The 27,111-nt window shown below is 35.1% G+C and overlaps 1 protein-coding gene across 2 annotated transcripts in view; it reads right to left on the reverse strand.

Moving 5' to 3' along the window:
• Nucleotides 1–201: 201 nt before the first annotated feature.
• The window catches only part of LOC140141805 (homeobox protein engrailed-2a-like), a 47,974-nt gene continuing 21,064 nt past the window's right edge, over nt 202–27,111 (reverse strand). The window contains exon 2 of one of the 2 annotated variants that reach the window (XM_072163668.1): nt 202–2,966. In XM_072163668.1, coding sequence (XP_072019769.1) covers nt 2,620–2,966 — 347 coding nt within the window. In that variant the 3' untranslated portion in view covers nt 202–2,619. Of the gene's footprint in view, nt 2,970–27,111 lie in introns of both variants that reach the window. The other variant, XM_072163667.1, reaches the window with a different exon arrangement.

Consider the following 27,111-nt stretch of genomic DNA (forward strand, 5'->3'; position numbering starts at 1 on the left):
CTTTACCATGTTTTACTACGACAACAAATTTCTGTGAAGTTGTCAATTTAAAATAAATTGTTGATATTTCATGAAACCCAAATAAAATTTTAGGACGTTTATTTGAAATTCAAATTGTAATAAGGTCATATTATATAATATTCTACATTGTTAACAGTACATGCAACACATCAATGGAAAACAAATCACGTCATTTATTTTCTTTGCAGTTAGAGATTTATTTCAAAAATCGGTATTTTACAAGGTAGAGTTTTTGAGACATAAAATACATAATGGCAAAATGGCAGTTTGTTATTTCACTTGATTTGTAATTGTATTTTGTGTGATTTCAAATAAAAACAACCGTTGTGTTATCTGTTAATTTATTCTGCATCAGCAATAAAGACTTTTGAAAATGATAAAATTCTCTCAAAGAACTATCTTTCGAAAGACTCGTTTTACTGATGTCTGCAATTTGATAGCTGTAATATAACGTTTAGAATGAAATCTTGTTCATACAATTTTGGTAAAATATAAGAAATTAAAGTAAACAAATAATAGCCAAAAATAAATAACTTGTATGAAACACATTATAGCGTTCGATTAATGATCATACGCTTAAAATATTTCTGTTTTCTTCTTTTTCTAATGCATTATTCCTTTTTCATCCTTTTTAGATATTTTTTACAAAACCAAAGGATACCTTTTGCATAATATAGATAGGAATCTTAGATTCTTGGACACTTGAATCCTGAGAAGAAATGACCATTACTAGGGACGCATCATTTGACTTGGGGTGGGGGCTGGAAGTTGTTAAAAAAACGTCCCTCACTATATTATAAGAAAAAAACTTTCCCTTATATCACTAAAAACAATAATTCAAAAAAACAAAACAAAAACAAAAACACGAGCAATACAAGTGTAAACAAAAACTTGTCCCGACCTCATCCCCCCTCCCCCGGAAGTCAAATGGTGCGTAGCCCCAGCTTAAACTTCAAAATACACACGATAAATCATAAAGGGCTATTCCAGTTGAAGCCATACACCCCTATGGAAACATGACCTTGATCTTTCACACAGGAGATGCAGATTTCAAATTGAGTCACCCATTTAGGGAACCCCATTTGGAATTCACACCCCTTGTATGGGAGATTAAGGTCGTGTCTTCCGCAGGGGGTGTATAGATTTCACCTGGAATAACCCAACCCTTTGACGTTAAGAATCAGTACAAGCAAACAGTGTCACTTTAAATAGGCCTAGACCCAAATATTATGTTTTTCTATCATTTTGAAAGTGAGACAATACATACAATAGATTCAAATGAAATCATATTAACTTAATTGCATGGTTAGACCAACTAGTCATATCCAATCTATCTGTTTAAAAATATTTGACCTTTTTAAGGACCTGTAACATACGCATGATCTTGGACGCATAGTATCAATACTCGTCGTCCAATAGTTGCAATGTACTAGCCATTGATGGGGTTTATCAGATTATACTTCTACTATCTTCAGTAGATAGCACTTATTTTATCCCGATAGCTTGAGTTCGATTAACGTTTTCTAACGTTTAATGTTTGATGGGGTCTTTACTTTACACATGCATGAAAATTATACAAATATAGAAATTGTAATTCAACGTTATACTGATAATGTGATGTCTTTGATTGAATTAATATGATTGGTATCAATCAATTTTGATATTTATTGAAAAGCCTGCCTCTTCCAAATGCAACATATTGGATACTCTTGAATATGTCCAGAATGTATAGTTTAGGACAATTATACCATCTACACATTATTTGGATCTTATTTTAAATTTTGATGTGTCAGACTCATCTATTATACATGAAAACTAATGGGTACCAATCATTTGAATACAGCTTGTACCCGGGGTTGGATGTCTCTCTGATTCTGCGCCAATACTGGTTTTGAGGTGCATTTCCCCGTTTTAGGTATGCTGCAGCAGAGACAAAATGTTCCAAAATTATGCATGAATTGTTTTGGCTATTTTGTCCCCAACGGCGCTAATTTTAACCAAATTTGGTGCTTTTTATGAAAATAAGTCAACCAATCAAGCAATCGATCAATCAATCAACCGATCAATCAATCAATCCATCAATCAATCAATCAATCAATTAATTAAGTATATTAATGGGTCGTAATATTTAGAAAAAAATCCAAATTCCGAGTCCGTGTGGCACATTCCTTTACAAACTTTCAAAAGAACCTTTAAGAATTATTAAAATATTCGTCATTTTTTCAAATAAATACCTAGTTACCATGGTAACAAATTTCAATTATAATGTGATCATCGTCAAATAATGATTACTTTTATTCCATTCTGCTAAACATTTTTTATAATAATATTAAGATCAACTATTATATCAAAATACCATTAATATTATTAATGCCCAAAATTATGCAAATTTTACAGCTAAATACCGAAAGCAGAAACCAAAATCATTGATATTGGCAATGAATTTACAGATTCAATAAAATATTTCCATATTTTGTACAAGAAATTCCTTTAAAAGGAATTGCGATCTAAACTACAATTATAAAAGCTTTTAAGGATAATTCTCATCAAAATGATATATACACATGCTTTATATACAAAGTTATAAACTTCTGAATATCAGACTTCTTTTGTTTTATGCTGTTCAATCTCTCGTTTCGCAATAATCTCATCCTTAGTGGCCTGAGTTGCGTGGTTATAGAGTCCCTGTGCCATAAGCTGCAATGCTAGTTCGTTTTTCACGCCACTGGCTTTCTTGATTTTCGCTCTCTTATTTTGAAACCAAATCTTGATTTGTGATTCGTTGAGTTTCAGTTCTTTTGCTAATCCCCGTCTTCTTTGCTCCGTTAGGTAATTACTTTGTTGGAACTCTGTTTTGAGTCTTTGTAACTGAGCGGCACTGAAGGCGGTTCTCGGTCTCTTCTCTTCCCGTTTGTCTCGGGGTTTTACCTTCCTGGATCGAGGCCCTGCTGGGAAAATGACAAAAACAAACAGAGTGTAGTGTCAGCATGGAGTATTATAATTGATGCATTATTATCTTAACATTGATTACACCTTTAATCTTGGCTGAAATAAAATCTGAGATTAATTGACATGATATTACTCGATTCAAAGAAGAACTCGATTCAAAGAAATTGTAGTAAATTTGTACTCAGGATTGCATACTCAATGTTATTTCATTATCATGGTAATATGGTTAATGAGCGACTTGAAAGTGCTCCATTTTCAGTAATGGAATTCAAAATTACTGGCACCACTGAATGTGTGAGAGTCAGACTTAGCTAGAAAGATATGTCATGTATTTCTATCAACCCAAACAAAAGAAAGGAATCGGTATGTATACAAAGACATACGTACATGCAAGAGAAGTTAACACTCAAACAAACAAACAAACAAACAAACAAACACACCTTACAACAAACTATATATAGAAAACGATCTATCTATCTATCTGTATGCCCGATGCATCAATGTAGGCCTACTTATTTTAAAATAATACACAAAAAACATCTGTAACATCACACACGCCGGTCTTTCAACTGCTATCTTCAGTAGATATATAGCAAATTATCGATACATCTATATACATGATATATGGCACATTCCTTATCAAACAGTTCATATTATTCATCACCTATTATTTAGAAGGAACAAAATTGCGCTTATACGGTATATAGTTTTTCGATTCTCAGCAAATCAGCGTTTGAAAAATGTCTTTTGACCGCTATCTTCAGTAGATAGCACTTGCTGACAATATTTCATTCTGGGAAACTCATCAGCCATGCATGTTAATGAAATTAAAATTATTGTTCAAATTTCCCAGAAGGGATAACATTCATAACAATACACATAAAGTAATTTTTCCACGACCCGGGGTTCCGTGCTATGTAAATTTTACTTGAAATGGTGATTTCAAACATTTTCGAAATAATAGATCAATACAAGATTGTATAATTTTTTTAAACTGTTAAACCTGCCTTTATTTTCATGCAAGATATACAGATATTTACTATACGTTCTCGATTTTGTTCTTGCGTTTATAAGTCTCGCCATCTGGACATTTGTCGTTAGCTAACATTTAAATTTAATAGACCTTTCTTTCTTGACCTTTCTTACTTGACCGGAGCTTCAACAAGCGGATATCTCATCATGCCTCATGGTATGATCAAAGCGAAAAAGATGTAATGGATCGTATAAAGCAATAAACTTATCCGTGTATCATAAGATATACTAACAATTTAAGAACTCTAAGTAACCGATGAGATGTATCCGATCACGTCTGCTGTCTTCAGTAGACTATTATTACAACCATTGTTTGACATTAAACCTGCGTGTAATTTCGTCTGCCAAACACTAGCTAATGTAAGGCCTATCGTTGAATTTTCAAATGTCATCAAACATGATAAAAGAGACAACTCCTTATACATCAAACCATACGCTGAAAGGTTTAAATGCAAAGTTCAAAAATAATATAAGATAACTTTAGCAAATGCAAAGAAAAATGTCCTTTGAGACTAAATTCCACTTAGACCAGGTCTAACTTTAGACCCGGTCTAACTCTTTTGTGCATACGGACCTTATTGGGAAACCTATGCATCTACAGCTTATGCACTATATCAATGAATAACATGCGGTCAGATGAGTGCCTAAGACTATACTATAATCAAAAATAAGCTCTTTCGATTGAAAACTGAAGTTAAACTCCTTTAAAATCAGCGAATCTGTTCCCTGATGATCATGAAGGGATACAGGTTAACAGTAAAACACCAGCTCCGTTCTTGACTTGTACTTGCTTTTATGTCTCTGTTAATCTTGAATGTTGTTATTGGGCATCATTTATTATGAGAGCGTACTTTCCTGACATTAACTTAGAATTAGGTATTTCATCCATCTCATAAGCAAGTAATGATGACAAAGGTATTATACCGTGCATGTATACAAGACAAGAAGTACAAAAGGAGACAAGTTAAACTAAAACGACTCTAATGACTGATGAGGTTTATCAGATTAAGTATTTACTGTCTTCAGTAGATAGCACATTGTCATACCGTTCGTACTTGTCCAATCAACACGATCAATTTTTAAAAGTATCATCCACTGTTCTCTATGTTTACACTTGACAATTATTGTTTGACATTAAACTTTCGTCTGCTAACACTGGCAGTTGAATGTTCAAATGGCATTTTAATGAGATATATCATCAAACCATACGTTGAAACCTATAATTCCAGATAAGCAAATAGTATAAAAGGTGTAAGCAGGGCAATAAACCAATAGCAAGACACCTATCACAACTACAGCTTACACTGCCAATGACTTACGGTTGATGAGGCGCGTCAGATGAGACCGTATAACAATTGGTAAAGCTAAGACTACCATATGTTATTCCTATTACTACTCACTCAGCACAAGATAACAAATTCACATTGCTTCAATAGCCATGCTAAGAGAATCATGACTTTATCTCAATCATGGCCGACACAACAACGCCGAGAAGAAAAACGTTCTCAAAATGGCGTCTTCGTATATTAAAAATCAGGAATAATATCGTATGCAATTTAAGTTATGCGAACTTCTTTGAAGAAGTTCTAATTTGATCTTTTTTGATGCTATTGCTTGTCTTTCACTATAATCAAAAATTGTTCCTAGGTACTAGTATATTATAGGCTTTGGGCTACGAGTACATCCACTAGTCGATAGGTTTCGCTAATCCTAAGGTCCGTATGCACAAAAGAGTTAGACCAGGTCTAAAGTTAGACCTGGTCTAAGTGGAATTTTATCCCAGGAGAAAGGACATTTTCCTTTACATTTGCTTCAGTTATTTTGTATTATTTTTGACCTTTGCATTTAAATCTTTAGATTTTGCTAGCTACTCTAGGAAGGAAATAAGAGTAAAGAATCATTCCTGATGGAAATAAATTCAACTTAGACCAGGTCTAACTTTAGACCCGGTCTAATTCTTTTGTGCATACGGACTAAGAGTCGTAAGTCCGAAAGTTCGCTAGTACAAAAATGTACCTTAACCCTAAACCTAACCCTAATCCTAACTTTTGTACTATCAGACCTTTTTTCTTCGGACAAGCGAACCTTATTCAAATTAGCGAACCTTATAATTATTATAGCGGTAAGCTGGCTTCATGTAAGCTTCCCAAATACTGATCCAACGATTATTTTATTATAGGCCATACATTTTATACATGTTTTAAGACCTAGAATTTAGGGTTACATCTTTTGGGGTCCAAATCACTGAAATTCACACACAAAAAAAGGTTAAATAAATACACGACCTTAAAAATAAAATTTCAATTTCAATAAAAAAGCTTTAGCCGAATGATAAAATAGTTGTCCTCCATGCATGGTTTGTTATGATTTTGTTAATTTAAAATTCACCCTGATTTTTAGGTTTTTGCATACTTGACTTAAAATTTCATTACTCATTGGAGCAATGGTAACAAAGCAGTTGAAATGGCTACAAAGTATCTGATGATGTGTTAACCTTGTTATATACCATTATATATTAGCCAAAGGCATTTATGCCCTCCAAACATTTTCTCCCCTTCACCCCTTCCCCCATCTGTTCACTGCCGGGAGGCCTCCGTATCAATGTAGCATGTATGAAGTGCAAACCAATGGCGGGGAAGAGTAGCACAACAATCAGATCTCTCTACGGGGCTGTGTTTTCTATCGCCTCTTCTTCACGCCTTTAAACTATAGCCCTGGCTTAATAAAACACATGATGATGAATGAATATCTTGCTGTCAGTAATTTATATTATGTTGCTATATAAGTGTAATTTTTCACGAAATTTATTTATAATGTACGATTTATATGCAGTAATTTCTATACTTGTTGTAACTTGTAGTTCATGTATTACACACGCTGCATGAAAGCTCACTGGAATTCTCTGATTTTCCTCACGAATTCTGACGAATGCAAATCATCACTCTCATTTCCCTATCATTTATAATGTCGTATTCAGAAATTAAGTCGCCATAGAACTCAGTGTTAAAGAGCTAAAATAGCGGGGTCTCGTTCACCTTATCTTGTTAGTTAGCTTAAAATGGACAGAAACCTTTCCTGACAGTTATTACTAATATTATTTCATCATTTTGAGTTAAGAATAACATTAACAAAATAAAAATTTGATGGAAATCGTATATTCTGGCTTTAAATATCAAAGCTATAGGTTATGTTCGACCTAATGACTAAATGGCCACAATATAATTTAGGATCATGTAAAATTAGCATAATGATTAGAATTCAGAAACTGTGAGATTTGAGAGAATTATTATGTGTATAATAGTATTCAGATGAGCTGGCGACATTGCAGTCCCTGCCCTTAGACCAAATTGCTCCAAGTTTAAAAAAGGTGCTTAAAATCACGTCAACTAATTGTAAGTCTATACGTTATTGGAAATATAAAAGCGTGTGTGTTTCAGTGAAGTAATTGAAACAATTTTAATTGTTTCAATTACTTCACTGAGACCTAAAAATGAAGTAAATATCGAAACGTTTGAAATCCAAAGAGAAAATAATTTCACATCCAGTTTGTCATAACAACCCATGCGGGACACGAAACTGTAAGATAATTACTATTCTGTTTTTTAACGCTCTATCTTTATTGCATTATACATATTTAATAGAAATATAAAGACGCCGGTAGTTTTTGCTCTAGGCTTATTGCCATCATATTTGTTTCATAAAATGATTTTTAAATAGTCCGATTATTTGTTAAAATATAAGATAAGCTTGTGCTGATATCCCAGGAGGGTTTTACAAAGCGAAATGCATATTACATAGCTCCGCCCCATTCACCGGTTGACTGACTGACTGTGCTTATGGCGATGTTAAGTAAACTAAAACTAAAAGTTTCCAAAAACAACGATGTTAGCTATTTAAGAAAGAAAGAAAGAAAGAAAGAAAGAAAGAAAGAAAGAAAGAAAGAAAGAAAGAAAGAAAGAAAGAAAGAAAGAAAGAAAGAAAGAAAGAAAGAAAGAAAGAAAGAAAGAAAGAAAGAAAGAAAGAAAGAAAGAAAGAAAGAAAGAAAGAAAGAAAGAAAGAAAGAAAGAAAGAAAAACATACTCCCCTGTAACAATGAAAACATGCACGTATGCAATTCTTTATTTTAATTACGTTTCAATACACATGAGTAAAAAATTAATTTCAATAACTCTATAAAAGTCAAGAGATTCTATCATGATACAACTAATCACTTATATACTCAATAATGTATGTATCTTCCCATCAAGCTCTCGACGCCTGACAAATATCGTAATTAGGGGATGTATGTTTAATGTTATATTCCAGTCACGATCTGATGTGTTGGCTAGGTCCATGTACAGGCAGTGTATTCAATCAAAGTCTTCGACTGTTTCTCCATCCTTGCTAACAGTGATGATGGCTAGTGAATAATTCAAAGACTTGATTATCACCAGGCAGATAGGCATTACCTACCAAAGTTTGCCGCTCGTCTTGGGACTTTCCAGTAGTGCGTTTCATGTATGTTAACCCGTTCGCTGATGATCGTTGAATTGGAAGACAAATTGCTTAATCAGAACCGTGGTCTGATTTTGCGTTAGAAAGATTTTACATGGATGTATTGAACATCGCCATCTTACTTTATTCAAATGCATCGTTCTTATGATCAATTATTTTTATCAATCGAATCGATCATCATCATCATCATCATATCATCATCGACGTCGTCGTCGTCGTCATTATTATTATCATCATTATCATCATCTTATCTCATCTCATCTCATCTCATCCACCTCACCTCATCTCACCTCATTTCATCTCATTCCATCTCATTCTCATCTCATCTCACCTCATCTCATCTCATCTCACCTCACCTCATATCATTTCATTTTCATCTCATCTCAGCTCACTAGCAGCGTTGCAGCAACATCCATGCAGTATCATCATCATCTCATTTCAAACCGCATCTCAAGTAAAACCTACTTAGCACGGAGCCCCGGGTCATGGAAAGTTGGCATTGCAATGTGTATTGTCATGAATTGTCCTTTATGGGAAATTGATAGCCTCAATTAGGAACGATTGTTAGGGCCTATTGTATATGTATTACCATTATGTGTATCTTGATTAATATTATGATCATTTTGGTTCAATTTTTATGTTGTAGCTTTTTCGAGAGAGAGAGGGTAGAAACTTTCAAACGGATTAAGGTGGTGATGAACGATTAATTATTTTTTCCCCTTTTAAGATTTTCGGGAATATTTTTTATGAGAACAGAAATCTATAATCATTTTTCTTATACCCAACAGTACTTCGTATCTGTGTGTCTTTTGGTATTATCCAGTAGTATCAGCACGTGTCAAACGTCACATTTTTGATACTTTGATAAGAAAAATAACAATAAATTGAAAAAAAGGAAACACTAAACAAATGTACAACTTTTTTAGGTGTAGCGTTTCTTGTAAATTGAAAATATCGCCCGTTTAAAGACATATAAATAATTTCGTGAATGATTTCATTCTCTCTCTCTAGGTGCCATATCCTAAGACGTTGGCGATCATGTCATGCCACAATTCTCTGTTATAAGCCATCTCCAGAAGCTCTGTCGCTTTATGTTTAGCTCCCCTTTCTTTTAGCCAGTCTTTCAGATTTGATAACCACATCACTCTCTTCCTGCCTCTGCTCCTTGTTCCTTCTATTCTTCCTGTCAATACTAGGTTCTCGAAACCACCCTTTCTGAGGATATGACCAAGGAACAAACAAAAACATCAAACCAAGTAATCAAGTTATGTACAAACAGTAAAAAGAGGTCTGCCGTGCGTCAGGAGCTTAAGGTCTGTTTTATATAGTTTCCCATTTTGTGGCCTGTTTGTGACCATCAAGTAATACTAAATAATAAAGTGCGACATCTATAATATAAGGTGCTGTCTTCTTGTGAAATTAATGTTAGCATGATTGACAACAGTTAGTTCTTTTCATAGTGGCTCATAATATTTCATTTATATGTTATTTGACAAATTACACAAGGGTAAATATAGCTTTGCAGGTGCGTGATGCCGAAGTGTCTCAATGCACTCACCCGTGCCTCCCAGCAGACACGAGTCCGAGGAAAAAAAACCAGAACGGACAGACATCAGCACGGGCGACGCGTCAAGCCAAACCGACCACGGGAGTCAAACTTGTGTCGCCTTGTGTCAGAAAGACCCGTGTTTTGCACTTCATCATGCTAAGTTTTTTTTAAACCGAAAACTGTCAAAAAAGGTTAAATATAATACTGTTGTTATTGATATTAAAGGCCTATTCAGCGATTTGCTCATTCGGAAAATTGTAAAAATCATAAAATTTCAGTTTTTTGCACCTTTATTAGCATAGACGTGCTAACATATCTTGCTTTAAACACAATTTTATTTTTTTACACTTCCGGCATTGGGATCACTGAATGGGCCTTTAACTGAGTAGAGAAATTAGCTACCGGTACACGTTTTTCAATGGGGTTTCAACTTCGTCAATACTGCTGTTTTCCTCATTTTTTGCCAAAATTCTCATTTCAAAAATACCTTTAATGTTTAATGACTATCCTTCACATTAAAAGTAATTTATACACAATTTTAATTTTTGTACGCTTTCGATGGGATCACTGAATGGGCATTTATTAAAGTCAATTTATCCATAACCTTATGCATTATAGGCCAAAATGCTTATTTTATGATATAGAAAAGGTTTGGTGGTGGTGGTGGGGATGGTGGTGGTGGTGGTGGTGATGTAATGACAATGACGGTGAGATGACGTCGGACATCGATAATGATGATGATTATGATGATGATGAGCTTCAACAAATTAATCTTTTTAGTTTTTACAAAAATGATGGATAGTGTCCAATGATGGATGACTTAAACATGTCAGGAACAAAGTGACACATATAATCAATTTTATAGTTCATTTTTATAACGTATTGACTTATTTGGATCATTAGCTAATCATTTACAGCGACATATTCTGAAAGGTAAATATTAACGTTAATATTTGGCACCCCCCCCCCCAAAAAAAATTGTTTTTTTAAAGATTAAAAAGATATTCAAAATTATTCAATTACTTTTAAAAAAACTTCTGAAGTTAGTGTTCCAACCAAATTTAGCATGTTTCGGTACAAATGCTTAAGAAGGCCCGTTCTGAAGTGGACATTTGGATAAATTTATGATTCGGTGCAATTTAATTTTGTTGTGAACATGGCAAAAGCCCTGGTCAATGCACGCAAGTTCAAAGTCAAATCCTTTGTTTTCTATCGTGAAATATGATATAATATTTTGTTTGGCTATGGGATGTTTAAAACAATTTTTTTAATGTGAAGTCTACTCGATGTTCACGATTTACGAGTCCACTTGGGTGTCGAAATCTGCCAGTTCCAGTTTATTAACGTCGTTTTTCGTGCACGTAACCACAAGTCCGCAAGGATTTAGATGTGGAAAATATTGATATAAATAGGTAAGCACGTTAGTGTGTGGTAAACCTCGGAATATGAATTCAGATTTTGTAAAAAGAAATTACTTTAATTTGTCAAAAAAACAATCTAAACAAATTGTTGCTAAAGTTAAACTTTACTAGCTTAATTGATTTATCCGAAGTCAAAATCAATGCTGTTTGAATTTTACTGTGTGCGGCGAAAATGTAACGCACTTATTAGATAACATTATATCGAGAATTTCGTAGAATACTTCGGGGACATTTTGACATGAATTCAACACCTCACGGTCTAGTTGAACTTCTTTTGAATAACAAAATTTAACAAATTTAAAAGCCAGTTGTCATTTTTGAATCATTGTTATTTATCTAACATGATGCTGATGAATTAGTTAGTAATAAGAGTTATAAAGATGATGGATGAAAATTATTAAAATTAAAATATCTTAATCATAATTTGATGATGTGATAAAAGCATGGCTCCTTCAATGAATTCAAATAAATAGTCAATTCAATTATTTGATTTGATTTGCTCCGAATTGTAACTTGTCTGTCACCTTATATACAGCACAAATATTGTAAAATTTGGTAATTTTTCAAGTTGCATAAGTTTGGCGACATCCCATTTTCAATGTCAATACGACGTGACCAATTTTGTCATTCCCATAGAGTTGTGAAAGTTTTCTTCACATGAGCAACTTTATTGCTCTGTATGTTGGCTATAGTCTCAAACATAATTTAAAAAAAGTTCCAAATTTGGAGACATTCTTTTGATTTTGATTTGTTCGGGTTTTTGACAACCCTGGATAACCACAGAAAGCCTCTATTGAAGCTTATTTCCATTGGGGTCCATTTGAACACCGGGACGGGTTGGGAACAGTTAGGGGTTAACATCCTACTCTTTTTGAAACTGGCTGCGAGTTACATGTACAGGTATGGCTCTCACGCTCTCTCAAAATATCAAGAGCTGTCTCAAAAACCACTGAACTAATAATATTACGCTTGTATGCGCTCATTTTGATGTATTTTTTATGCTGATTCCAATTCTCAATTTAAAAAAAAAGAATATGAAATTTGTCGTCTGTATTCGACACACACATAGAGAGGGCAATCATGAGGATGGCTGAAATCTTCACAGTCCTTGTTGGTTTTATCTCTTTGCCTTACAAAATGAAACACAGAGGGCGTGAATACATTTTCATATTATAAAGTGGTATGAGATCTGTAATATTATATAGTAAGTTGTTTGAAACAAACTCCGCAAATTGCTTTTGTTGTTAATATAGGGTGAGTCAAGACGGTTTGTACCGAAATGATTGAGGTCCTTCAGTTGGAACTTAAATTCTCCCATCTTTAAATCACCTTTAGCAGAGTATACTACAAAATGTTAATGTCAATTTGCAAGAGAGAAAAGTCTGATATAAAGCTGGGTATAAAGACACCCGGAAATACACGAAATCAAGCGTGCAACCAGTGCGATCAATTACGGATGTGAGATGCGCGGATTGGTTGCGAATAACATACCGATGGCGATGAAGCGAGAGACGCGACGGATAAAAAACGCGCGTCTCATTCACGGTGTCACTAATCCTCTCGATGATAGGCTGAGATTATTGGGTGTGCAAATGATACAATATATGCCAGAGGCATTATTTATAGAAATCATCAAATTACTTTTATGGTGGATGGGATCTTTGAGACATCAGGTATCTCAATTATGATGAATCAAGTCTTTATTTAAGTATTTTGGTCTTGAAAGGTGACGGGGATTAATCTGGGATATTTCCGGATTTGAATTGATTCATTATTACAAAGTATCTTGATAATGACAATATGAAGAGAGACATGTTTGATTTTTATCAATCACAGTAGAAAGATATCTAATATAGGAACTTAAATTAATGCAAACACAAGATTGCGGTGTTTTTACCACGGCGATTCTATAACTTAGTCCCATTACAAATTACAGAATAGAAACACACATCTAACCACGGAACTAGGCAGAGTAATACGCTGTGGTAGTAGTGATGTAAAGGGATTGGTGAAAACTAATTTTGAATGTATTAACCTGCAATCAGACGTACATTCCCTCATTTCAAAGATTGAGTTTTAGTTTTGGTTTTGGTCACGTGGTTTCCTATTATCCTGCCTAAGCTCTTGACTGACTTGATTATCGATATCTTTGTTTCTACCCTTTGTTAGAAACTTAAAATTTATAGCAAGGAGATTCGGTTTTCATTTCAGTTTGTTATATAATTGTGTGAAGAGGATAATCACTTGGTTTGAAGTTACCTAGTACTTGATCTAAGTATACAAAATAAATTTTTAAATTTCGCAGTGCAATATTCACGAGCAGATAAGTCGAACAAGTCAATCTACATTTGAAAGCGCGTGTTCTATTTCCAAATTAGCCATAGCTTATTTCTCTGTGAACCGTAGAACTTATGGTGACATGAAAGTATACCAACTACGACAGACTTCTCTGAAGGGACAACAGGCGATGAGTGCAACCTACTTATTATATATTGCAGAGCAATACATTCAAAAATTATTTTCACCTATCGTTATGGTAATTAATCCTGTTACATCACAAATTTTATGGCGATTAATTATGCAATACTCATGTTCCATTGACACTCGGCTGGACTGAAGATGTAAACTTTCAAGTATATAAAACAGCGCGTGTAACATTTAGCGGTCAGTGACTTAAAAGTGAAGAAATATTTTTAAAATGTGCACATCATCATATCCCCAAAGTGCCCGATAATGTAAATCATAAACATGATGTATCTGGAATGTTTGAGTTAAAGGTGTTATCTATGATCATCTTAATCATACTGTTTTCATATTTTCACCTTGCATTAACCGATTTCCCACGAGTTCCCCTAAAGTCATTCTCAAAGTCACTCATGTTTTCTTACCTGTCATCCTTGACCCTGTTCATAATGTTGCACGTTGCATAATGTATGACAAGGTCAAAAAAGGTCTGTAATGTTGTAACCTACTTTATTTGTTCTACATGCAACATTTGCCTACGACGCGGTAACGCATTCGAGAGATCAAACACAATAAAATAATTTCTGTCATGACGGAAAAAAAAGATGCATGCTCAGGTAAAAGTTCCCAACTGGTGACCTTGATACAAAACTATCGAAGGAATATTGTAAAACAACAACAACAACAACAGCAACAACAACAACAAAAAGAACAACCATGCAAAGTCAGTGATCTGTGAAGTGGTGGGTATGGACAATTTCGAAACCGCTGCATATAACCGTCGAGTAGCTAGAAGCTAAAATCAGTCAATACTCCTTCATGAATAAGAAACATGGAGGGATCTTTGAGGCGCTCCGATGAACCGTAATGGTATTACGCAGAGCCGTAGCATGTGGAGTGCGGGTGCGACCCCCTCCCATGCCAGTCCGAAAAAGTCCACTTATTACTGTAAAAAACGTTGCAAATCAGCCCTTTTTTGAAAGAAAAATTCACAAAAGGTCCGCTTTTTGTGTATAAATACGTTGAAATCAACCCCTTTTTGAAGGAACAATTCCCGGGGAACAATTAAAAAACGGTCAACTTTTTAGCCTCCAACCGACTCCAATAAATCCTGGCTAGCCTTATAGACACTGTCCTTGTACGGTGTCTTCAAAGGGTATTTGAAGTTTCAAAGTTGACGGGTTCCATGATAGGCCTTCAAAAAGGGGGGAATTATAACATTTTTCATTATAAAGAGTGTTGTTGAAATACGTAATATCCATGACAACAAAAGACAAACCATTGAAAAACAAAAAAAATCCAAGAATCTTTTTCCAATTACATTCATAGTGACATTAGGTCACGCAGAGGTCATAACAGTTTCCCAATCTCAATGATTCATTACGTACCCTATCTTCAACAAGTGAACAACTCTCAATCTACTAATCCATACCAAGAGCTGCGTTCCTAAGGCACATAAGTGACTCTTTAAGTTTGCGACTTATTTACTTTTAACTCTTAACTCTTGTAAATGTTGGCGCACGTCAAGGGGCGCTAACGAAAATGGTGAGGCGATGTAACACGGGGGAGTATGAATGGCAGAATTAACACATCCCAGAATGCATTTGGAATTTAAACTTGCCGCATAAGTTAAAACTATATGTCAATGTACCTTAACTATTGCAACGTCTAAATCAAAATCTATGCTCCTGATTATTTGCACAATCATATATAAAATGTTAAACATAGTACTTTTTATTCTTGAACTTAAATCTGAACTTCACAAAGTGCGTAACTTTAAATTTAATTTCATAAACAAGACTGAAGGCGGAGAATCTGTACCGTCTTCATGGACAACTGCATGTATTACCTCATCGGGGCGCAATTGAGGAGGTTGCCCGGGGAGGTTGCAGGAATTAAACCCCTTCTTACCCACCCTGCTCCCTCCTGGTTAAGCAAATGTCTAACCTAATTGTTCCTAATACTGATTCTCTTTGCCCCAATCCTACGTCCAGACCTGATCCTGACCCTTAACATGCCTAATCTTTACGCCAGAATACAATAAATCGAAAATCAAATCCAACCCTTAAAACCCTAAAACATCTTTGAGTTCTTTCAGTGCTGCACACTCTTACATGTCTTATGAACAGTGTGTTGTGGGAAGTGATGGGATCACGTAGTAAACACTGTATAGTGATGTTCACGACTGATGTGGCCTATGGGCAGGATTACAGTGTATGCTATCAAACTACCAAACGCCATTCTGGCATCACTAGTGTAAACTTCCTTCTGTTGAAAAAAGAGAAAATGATGAGAAGAAAGAAGGGATGTATGCTGTTAAAAACAAATCTCTCTCTCCAAAAATGTCCAAACAGATTATGAAGGATGCCAAAACATTGGCAAAAGGTTTGAACGATAAGCTCAGCGGGACTGAAATATAGTTGGCTGATGTTATTGATAGTCGCATCAGATTTTCACCTGGCGCAGTGGTTAGGTTGCACGGTCCCTGGTTCAATTCCCGGTGGGTCACTTGCTTGGTATTAACTGACAGAAAAATCAGAATAAAATTGACAGCATCTGCAGATTGCACACAGTGTAGAAAACCTTTTCGATATCCCATTTTTAGAATTTAGAAGATGGGCAACTGGATCAAGAGCATGACGAGAGTATACCCCGTCCTTGGGAGGGACGTGGAGCCGTGGATGGAGCCATATTTATAAGATGTTGCTCGCATTCCGTTTTGAAAAGAGTAGGGCAGTAGTTGCAGTGACCTGCTCTGACCGATACAATCCGTCAAGTGCAGACGCACGGCAGAAAAAATATCTACAAATATTTAAATGCGGTTTATACATTTACCTAAAGCACAAGACGTTTATTCAAAATAGCAATATAAATTAGTGTATTCCAACCTAAATTTGCAAGATATAAAGATATGACTATGATGACATCTGCGTCTCGCCATTTCCTACGTGACATCAAACCATACCTATGTATCAGTATACTACAATAATATCCAAAGTGGCAGAAATAGGACTGACTGGCAAATGATTTATTTTTACCACATTTCTCACACCACAAGACAGATAGAGATATTAGTGGTGTAACTTTACCTAAAGTTGCAATGAGCGATTACTGTTTAACCAATGAAATTGGTCGTATTATTCAGATCAGGAAGTAAAGACTCATCTCATTGGTCTGTATTTAATCGCAATTTCAATGCAACTGAACTGTATAGATTCAGATTCTGAGTCCGTATATCCATATATATCTTGTTACTACGACTATAATATCGTAGGATTGTTTTCCAAATCTTCATCTTGTTTTTTGTAGTCGATTTTGGCATTATTTTCTGTGACTAACCCTTCGGTATCAATTTCAAGTGTTGACAGATAGGGAGGATATACAAGGAGCATCTGCCTGTATCAAAGTCCCATGGTGGCGTGTGTGCTACCATCATACTTCAAGTTCAATATAATATACTTGCTGTTTAATGGTTATCAAACGTCAACAGTTAAATTAATAAGATCGTCCTACCGGTTTCTGCATAGCTTCAATGCCTAAATGGCGCGGACTGTCTTCCCACATACAACTCTTGTTTCCGGATCTAATAATCTAAATCAAATATGATAACTCTTTGAAATGAGATCAAACTACAATAAATCGTTGCCAATGATAGATCTTATTTGCAAAGACAGGCAGAGAGATATAGCGGGAGAGACAAAAAGAAAGACAGATAAAGACTTCTCTTCTTCTTATATTTCTTCTAAATGGTCTTCTTAAGTTCTTCTTTCTTTTCTTCTTCTTCGTCATCGCCTTCTTCTTCGTCTCCTTCTTTCTTCTTCTCCTCCTCCTTCTTCTTCTTTTTTTCTTCTTCTTCTCCTCCTTCTTCTATATTCTTCTCCTTCCTCTTTGTTCTTCTTCGTCGTCGTCGTCCCCTTCTTCGTCGTCGTCTTCTTCTGCTTCAGGCTCTTCTATCACGTCCACTTCTAACATTTCTTCATCAACCACTTCTTTTTTTACCACTTCTTCTGCTACTTATTCTACTACTTCTTCTTTATACCACTGCTTCTATCACTTCTTCGTTCATAACCACTTCTTTCCTACCACTTGAACTGCTATTGCCTTTACCAGTTTACCGTTGCTTCTATAGTACTCAATACTTGTTGCCTCTACTTTACTTATTTACCAATGTTATCATGGTTATCAATGTATTAGTCCTGGCACTTTGAAATACTAGAACCTCTATTGTATTAATACTACTGAACTTTTCAAATTCAACTGATCTAAATATCATCCAATATTATCCAAATTACATAATATAATTGTCAACACGTCACGAATTGATCCCCATCTAAGTTGAGGTGCAAAAGTTGAATGATATAATTTACACACAGTGTATCAGGCAAGTGCCTGCGTGTTTTCTTTCACTATCGTCCTGTAAGCAAATTAAGCAGCTTTATCGATGACAGAGAGGCTTAAGGTATTCCCTGACCAAGATGAATCAAGCAATACTATATTTAGCACTCAACTCATCGTTCGCATCGTGCTATTAGTCGCTTCTTGAACTTGGAAGATGAAACAACTTAACTTTTAAACAGCAATGGGATTTTCAAAGGAGACACATACGTAAAGAGCAAATTATAACAACAATAGTATACCAGAGCAAATTGGCAAAAAGAACATCTGTAGCATTTTTCTTCTAAAATTAATAGACTTCTTATAGTTTAATTCATCTTGGTATTTGTATTAAAATACTATAGTCGATACAAATGAGTCATACTCATACTCTCTCACAACAAATATATATGATCATTTATTCATGTGTAATGTTCACAATTTGTTAACGTGAACTGAAGTGGGAGAAGTAGTTAATAAAGGTAACGGAAATAAACTAATTCACGCATTACGGGTGTGTTGTAAGTTGTTAATAGCGCAACCAGATCACCTTACAGTCGTCACTGCATTTTATGGTCATATTAGGGTTAGGATGAGAGTTCAAATATCTCTACATATCTATTCTGTAAATGAATAGCCAGCATGTATTTGCAATGATAAATTAAGCCAATAAAATAATTGATGTCAGACAATGGAGTAGTAGCAAGAGTGATAGAGTAAATAAAACTACTTTTGTCTAATCAGCAATCAAAAGAATATTATTACCTTATTAACCTCTTATTTGCAGATATGTTGAGGTTAGAATACGAATATTTGAACTCTTATCCTAACCTATCCCAAAATGCAGCGGCTACTGTAAAGTGATCCGATTGCGCTATTACTCGTATATCACAAACTAACACAATGCGTGAATTAGTTTATTTCCGTTACATTTATTAACAGCCTGTTCCCAATTTTCTCTGTTCTCTTTTTCTCACATTGGATCGGAGCTGATCGGTTCACAGGTCTCGAAAGTGATTCATTACATAACAAAGCTTTCCGTGTTTATTCAATTATTGTTAAAATATTCATATTCTTAAAACATCTCCACATGTCTGCATATTTAGCGAAGGTAAATTTGGTAATAACATTATTTTTAATTGCTGGTTAGCAGTGGTTAGACAACGAGGACAATGTCAGTTCTACCTACTATATTGCTCTCATTGCTCTCGCTCTCTACTACTGCATTGTCTGACATTAATTAAGAATATAACACCAAGATACATTACATTAAATACATTACAAGAGTCCATTTAGAAGAAAAATGCAGATATGTCTTTTTGTCAATTTTGCTCTGATATATACTAATGTTGTTACAATTTGCTATTTACGTGTGTGTCTCCTTTGGAAATCCCATTGCTGTTTAAAAGTTCAGTTGTTTCATCTTCGAAGTTCAATAAGGAACTAACAGCGCGGTGTGAACGATGAGTTAATTGTAAATTAAGTATTGCTTGATTCATTAGCTTCGTCAGGGAATATGGTGTAAGACTAAAATATACTTATAAAACAACATAGCAACTGTTTACGCCTTGACATAAATATTTTTCATAATATGAATGTCACTGAAATTTGGGTTCATCAATCATAGTTATAGCTTAACAATAGGAGATATGGAATAAGTAGGAGACCATTGCTTCGTAATACGAGATTTAAACGACTTATTGTTTTTGTATTGATAGAGTTTAAACCGCGATACACACAACTATTTTTGTTCACTTACGTGAGCTTTCGACACGACGACTCTGTGTCTTTTTCAAACTAATGGTGATTGGTTTATTGATCTGGGTTGTCACATTATTGTTTTTGCGTTTGGTTTTTCCATAATCACATGCAACATATCCAATGGTTTTCAAATGACAGTCTGTTTTCTCAAACCGTACAGATGACAACCTCGCATTTATGAAAAATGAAATTGACATGCAGAAACGTCTGACGCTTCTATACAAGATACGATCGCACAATTAAACAGGTAAAGTACATAAGTTCACGGAAAACTATTTCCATATTTCAAAAATAACAATCTTGTACAGAACTATGTGCCTGCCAATCTCTGATAACCAATCACATAACAGAAGTTTCCGATGCCTCTATCCAAGATTACAATCAAATTTACATGAATGTTCGCAATACATTTCCTATGACATAGATATCACTTCTATCAATGTCTGTTTTGATATTCAATAATTGCTACTATTTTGTTACGCTTTGCTGAATCATTTCCAACAGATTATATGGTCATTGAATTGATGACAAGGTCGCGGGAATTTCCCAACAGACCAACGCTGGCACACTCATGGCATTTGTCTGCGCTGTATATAGCCTGAGGGCAATCCCCGCCTTAGGGTTTCATCGATGCCAAAAGATATGTGTAAAATTGCATTAAGCTCGCAAACTTTTATTTGTTTCTTAACTTTATTTGTTATTTTTCAAGCGCATATAAAGTATTCGAAGTAATAGAGTTGTATTGTAGGACACTTACATTTGCATTAACATGATTAATCCAATTGGACCAGAAAGTTATTGCTGAAGTAATTGGCGCATGCGATTACCTCATTACACGATCATATAGTAATGTGGGTTTAATACATTTTGCCTTGCCCTACATATTGCATTAAAGTGTTTCACAACATGTCCAAGAAGCTATGATAATACGAGTTAATGAAGCATTTGAAGCACTTTGTATTTGTTGCTTGCCGAAGTATTTATGTTACCTTTTGTTGCAGAACACATTAGCCTGATTTGGGGTAGTCACAAACATGGCAAAGTTAAAACCAAAGAAACACATACATCAGGATCATATTTGAGCCTGGTTTGGGGTTCTTTTTATAACATGGTAATGCGCTTTTGCGTCTTTGGGAGGTTCGAATCTTTTTACACTCGATCCATAAGGACCACACTGAAGACACATTATGCTATTCAAGACACTTTATAGCCATTCAAATGTGTCTTAATCTTTCGAACAAAGGCATTAAATAAGACCAATAGTACATCTTACCCTACAAAAAAGAGTCTCAAATGTCACTGGCCCCCAGGTACATATCATACCTATTTTTAAGTTGGCTATTGAATTTCTGTTATAGATGAAACTCTCGCATTTAGACGTATAAATATCCCTATAGTCAAGCAGCTCGCGTGTCTGCTGACCGATAAACTCTGTTTTGGGTAACATTGGATAGCACGTCTGGCATACAGGGACGTTTTTCCGATCTCCCCCACAGGCTATTTATTTTCCTGACACTCGCTGATGGAGGGGCCGTCAGCTTCGCTGGCGGGCGGCTTGGCCGGGGTAACAATTAAATACACTGCTTCACTACATAAAAGGGGTAATGTCATGCCCCCTTACTAAGTCTTTAATTTGCTATCAAGTCTGAACGATGGGGCGGGGCGGACAGGTAATTCAGAACACGATGAATGTAGAGGTCAATAGTGCAACAGAGTTTAACCGCAAGACTATTTAACTTATTGGAATTAATTTGCGCTACTGAAGATTCTGTTGACTACTGTGTATCAATAAGTATTCAATCTTTCAAATTTGGATAAGGTTTCTGTGCAATTCTCTAGAGCTTATTTAGTGTCTGTGTTTGATGATATGAAACTGAATTAATACAAGTGTGGTAAAGTGAGATTTGCAGGTCTAGTTCACTGACCGAGATCGAAATCTATATGTACTAGTATTTGAAATCATTTGCAAAATTTAATTTCTTGTTTGATGCTTAACCCTCTCTACAAGTCGACTGCAGACGACAAGTTTCGGATTTTTTTTTTTCATTAAAAAATTTCGGAATTTTACATTTTCATGACCATATTTGGAATCAGCATGAAAAATGCATTACAATGAGTACAAACAAGCCCAGTATTTGGTTCAGCGGTTCCTGACATATAGCTCTTGATATTCTGAGAAAATATCTCAAAACTTGGCATTTTTGAAGCCTGTGGCTAGCAATGTCTTGGTGCCATTGATGAGCTGTATCTTGTCTTTGCAAATAAACTGGTAAAGGTGAAACAGAGGTCTTGCTTTTATACATGTCACGCATTTTACTTTTAAAAGTACACAGTACATTTATCGAAAGTGCTTTAATTAGGAAGGATTTTTGAAATTTCTTCCTAGGGACATTCATAACTTCTCTTTGGTGACACTAGTTGGTGAAATTTTGGTGAAATTAGTAAAATGTTAATTTATCATAAAAAGATGGGCCGGTACCCACAAGTAGGTTATAGTATGTTTTGGAGGCTTTGAAGAGTTATCTTTTTAAATAAACTTGTAAGGTGAAATAGAGGTCTTGTCTTTTGTATACGTGTCATGCAGTTTGCTTTTAAAAGTACGTACACATAACGAATCAAGAAGTGTGATGCAGGAACGATTTCTCGACAACATTTCTAAGTATGAACAGCAGCAGTAAGTAGTATTGGCTATGTTGTATATAGAAGTAGAGTAGTATGGCAGAAGTGATACTATCACTGATAGCAGTTTATGAAGAGCTTGTTTCCCAACCATGTTAAGTCCACAACCACGTGCTTCTCATTTACTTGTGTGATACAATCACAATTACTTTGATAAGTTTGACATTAGCAACAATGATGTGTACCGTCAACAAGCCATTATTTACCACAACAATGCTGCGTAACAATATGCAGACTATTGTTCTCATTTGGGAACCAAAGGCCTTGCTACTGTATTGCTACTGTGCATCCATCCACTGTTTGCTTTATAATGGTGCATCCAACTGAAATTACTACACCTATAGCATCACAACCCATTGCAATGTCGCACAGGTAAATCAGAAACATGTGTTTGTGGACTTAACATGGTTTGGAAACAAGCTCTTCATAGGTATTGGATTTGGATTAACTTATAATAGATTGTCAGATATAAAATGTTAAACAAATCTCCCATTAAACCAAATATTTACTCTCTATAACCTTGTAATACTTTTATATTCTTAAAACTGGTGTTTTTTCGAATCACCAAATACTTTTGTTTTGATAAGTTTATTTCATAGCGCCATTTATCTTCCCGATTTCTTCGTGTGAATATAATCATAAAGCATGTTTTGATCCGTTTTCCTTCAGGTGGGTATTACAAGTCTGAGGTTTAAGATGTCAGTGGCCAACATACAAATCCTCTGTGACAGATCTTGATGTCTCTTTCTCACCTCACTCAATCTCTGTCCCTTAATCTTCACATGAAGAGATATCATGAGAAAGATCCGCGTCCAACCATCAAATTATGTGTGCGTTCAACACCCATGACCATTGCCTACGACTTGAATTAGCTAGCGGGGCCAGCTAGTGACATGCCAGATGCGATGCCCAATTCTGCTGTTGACATCCCTTCTCAATCCCCCGCTAGCGATTCATCTATATACAAGTGCTAAGTTGCGCGAATCCGAGCACAAACAGAGACAATACCAGAGACAGTGCAACGATCTTTTCAGAAATGTATGTATTTTCAATAGCCATAGTGCAATGGGACTTAGCCTTAAGGTGTTATGATCTGAAGTTCGTGGGATCTTTGGAGCGTCTTTGGTATGGAGCTCAGACGGCAACGTACTTCTTGGCATCATCCCCGTATTGGTGTCTCTTCTCTAGATAGTGCTTCCACCGGGCCATCACCCCAACTCTATGACACGACACTACCAGGAGTGCAATCATAGACTTGATAGATATGTGGTAATTACTATACTCCCTATAGCCATCTAATGATGACAATATTAGAGGGTGGTCTACTAGAACACGGTCATTCTACTGACAGGATTACCCCCAGGTTTACAACTGTCTTTCCCCCTAAGAGTATCAAAATTGAACTATCAAAAAGTGAACTATTAAAAAGTGGAGCTTTTACTTGATAGCCAATAGATTGTAGACAGAGCTATTTCTCTTTCACTCAATCACCGCGCTATTGACATAATGAGAATATGTTCTCTTCACTGATGTTGTGATGAGGCTTTTAAGTTTTATGGAATCACTTGTCCATGTCATGCATCACTGGTATTAAAGCTGTTTTGTCTATCACTAATTAGAAGAAGTAGTTAAGTGAAGCATTATTATGTATTGAATCACATTGTTCTTTTGAAGTTCTCATTCCTAAGTTAACTATCCAGTATACAACAATAGGAAATATACTGGTAATGTGGTATTACCCCTACCAATGTTTAAAATAGGTAAGACGTTAATGATTTAATGATATACGATGTATTGTTGGTCGAAACAGCAGAAAAAAGTAGTTCACAACATCTTGCGAATGGTAGTGAGCTTTAGCACAAATTGCATTGCTCAATTCATAGCGAGCGTGTAGAAGAATTTAAATATCACAGATATACTTTTGTAGGTCCTGTAGTTCTTGAGTTATGTAGTAAAGAGGGCTGAAACAACAACACTTTTGTAAAACGTACATAACTCATTAACAACAATAAATTGTAAGTATAAGTTTTCAAAGTATATGATTTGTAGAATGAACTTTTGCAAAACACCAAAGTGTTATTTTTCAATAATATATTGATTCAGATAATGAAAATCTATTTTTTTGGCTGCTTCGACCAACAAATTACCTCGTATACCCTTAATAACTGCTGCATCGGGTGTCGCAAAATTCATTCATGTCGCAAAAAAAGTCATTGAAACGTATCTTCGAAAAAATTCTTAACACACGCAGCTCCAAACATTATTTCGATACTCCATCCCTGAAAACAATATGACAATATGACAAGTTGTACATTTGGAAAACCCGAATGACTAACTGAGCTGTTTTTATTAACTCGTTTGATTGAATTTAATGCAAATAACATTTGTCAGTGACGTTTCCCTGATATCAAGTTAATTATGGTTACTTCTGACAGTCTATAAAATGTTCAAATAGTTATAATAAAGAACAATTTAACTCAAATGAACATGTTCAAGTGTATATTATACTTGACTTACTTACTAAGCTAGTTCAAAGCGACTAAGCTAAGTCACATTATACAGGATATAACATGATAATTTTTAATGTAATGGAAAATAACTATGTAATAGCGATTGTATTTCAATGTATGTGTGTTACAGTTTCAACTCACCTGGCCGGCCATGCCAGGTAGTGTAGTGTCCTACTGTTAAGCCATTTCGCTCACACTCTGTGTCGGTACATAGTGACATTCCATACCAAATTTCATAGCTAACCCAATTTTCTTTCTATCTTTTATACATGTACAACATACATCACATTACATTATCTATTGTCTATGATAGCTATTGCATTTCAATGCAGATATATGATCTCCTCATGTTTGTTACAGTTTCATTTCACCTGTCCCATACTGCGTCCTACTGTTAAGTCAATTGGTTCACACCCTATGTGTCGGTACATAGTGACATTCCATACCAAATTTCCCTATCCAACCTAATCTTCTTTCAATCTTCATAGACTGTACAGCATACATCACATTACATTGTCTTTTAAAATGATGTGTTTATTACTTGACAGCTCCATGGCATAGTTATTATATTATGACGTCTTTTGACAGTTAGTTTTAAGCAACATTCAATATTAATTGTTTTGTTGACAAAAATATTTTGTACAAATAAAACTGTGATTTTATTCTCTAGTAATCTATTATAAAAAGATTGACATGTAAGTTTATTTGCAGAAAACAGGTTTTTGAGAAATTATATCCATTATGAGCGTAAACGCTGAATGTTTAAGAAATAATGTAATGATTTTCCAGTTTCTAAAAATGGTGTCTAGTGTAAGGCTTACTTTATATCGATGTCAAATAATAAATGGACGTGACATTCATCTGCAATATTTACCTACCGTATATCATTATTGGGCATTATACGATGGCTTGTATTTCTGTGTAGTTGTCTCTGCACGTCTGTTACAGTTTCATTTTACTGGGCTCATACCTTATCCTACTGTTAAGCCAATTGGTTCACACCCACATGTCGTTACATAGTGATACTCCATACAACATTTTCCTCAAATCCATCTTAATAAAAATTTAAAAAAACATCACATTACATTGTCTGTTCTCTATGATGGCGATCGTATTTCAATATAGATTTGTGATCATCTCATCAAGTTTCATTTCACCTGGCTCATACCCTATCATACTGTTATGCCAATTGGTTCACACCATATATTGGTAAATACCCCCGGTAAATACTATACCAAAGCACAACGAGTCTAGCCTAATACGCAATCTGTGTTGTACTACACGGTTGAGTGCATAGCATCATAAGAGCTGTGTGAGATCTATTGGAATATAGGATTCTGTGACTGGTTTTTGTCAAAACCTCAAGTGTCCCCTTCATCCAATTAGGATTTTTTTAAATATCAAACAAAAGCTAACACTTCCCCCTAAAAACTTTTCCCCCATTAGGTCAACAGATAACGCAATTCAATGTTATAGCAAGGCGAATGTGGTACATCTTTTTTGACCAAAATGTAGGTTTTAAAAGTCAAAACCTCAAATGTTCCTTACAATATTTTTCACATTTTATGTCATTAAATGAAAGAGCACACTTATATTGTCTATATCACTATAGAAAAATTATTAAATTCTTGTACATCATAGAACATTCAACTACGCTTGTTACTCCGCGGCTAATCATGCTAATACACGAGCGTACAACGCTACTCTACGCGTCCATATTAGCGGCGTTATCTGCGTACAACAGCTTACGACGCACAGCCACGCAAAGAGTATGTTCCACGATGTACACGAATTAAATAATTTTTCTATAGCCTCATTTTAATTAGCAATAGCCAATTCTCTTTAAATTACAAATTTT

Source organism: Amphiura filiformis, chromosome 20 (genome assembly GCF_039555335.1).
Source record: "Amphiura filiformis chromosome 20, Afil_fr2py, whole genome shotgun sequence".
NCBI lineage: Eukaryota > Metazoa > Echinodermata > Ophiuroidea > Amphilepidida > Amphiuridae > Amphiura > Amphiura filiformis.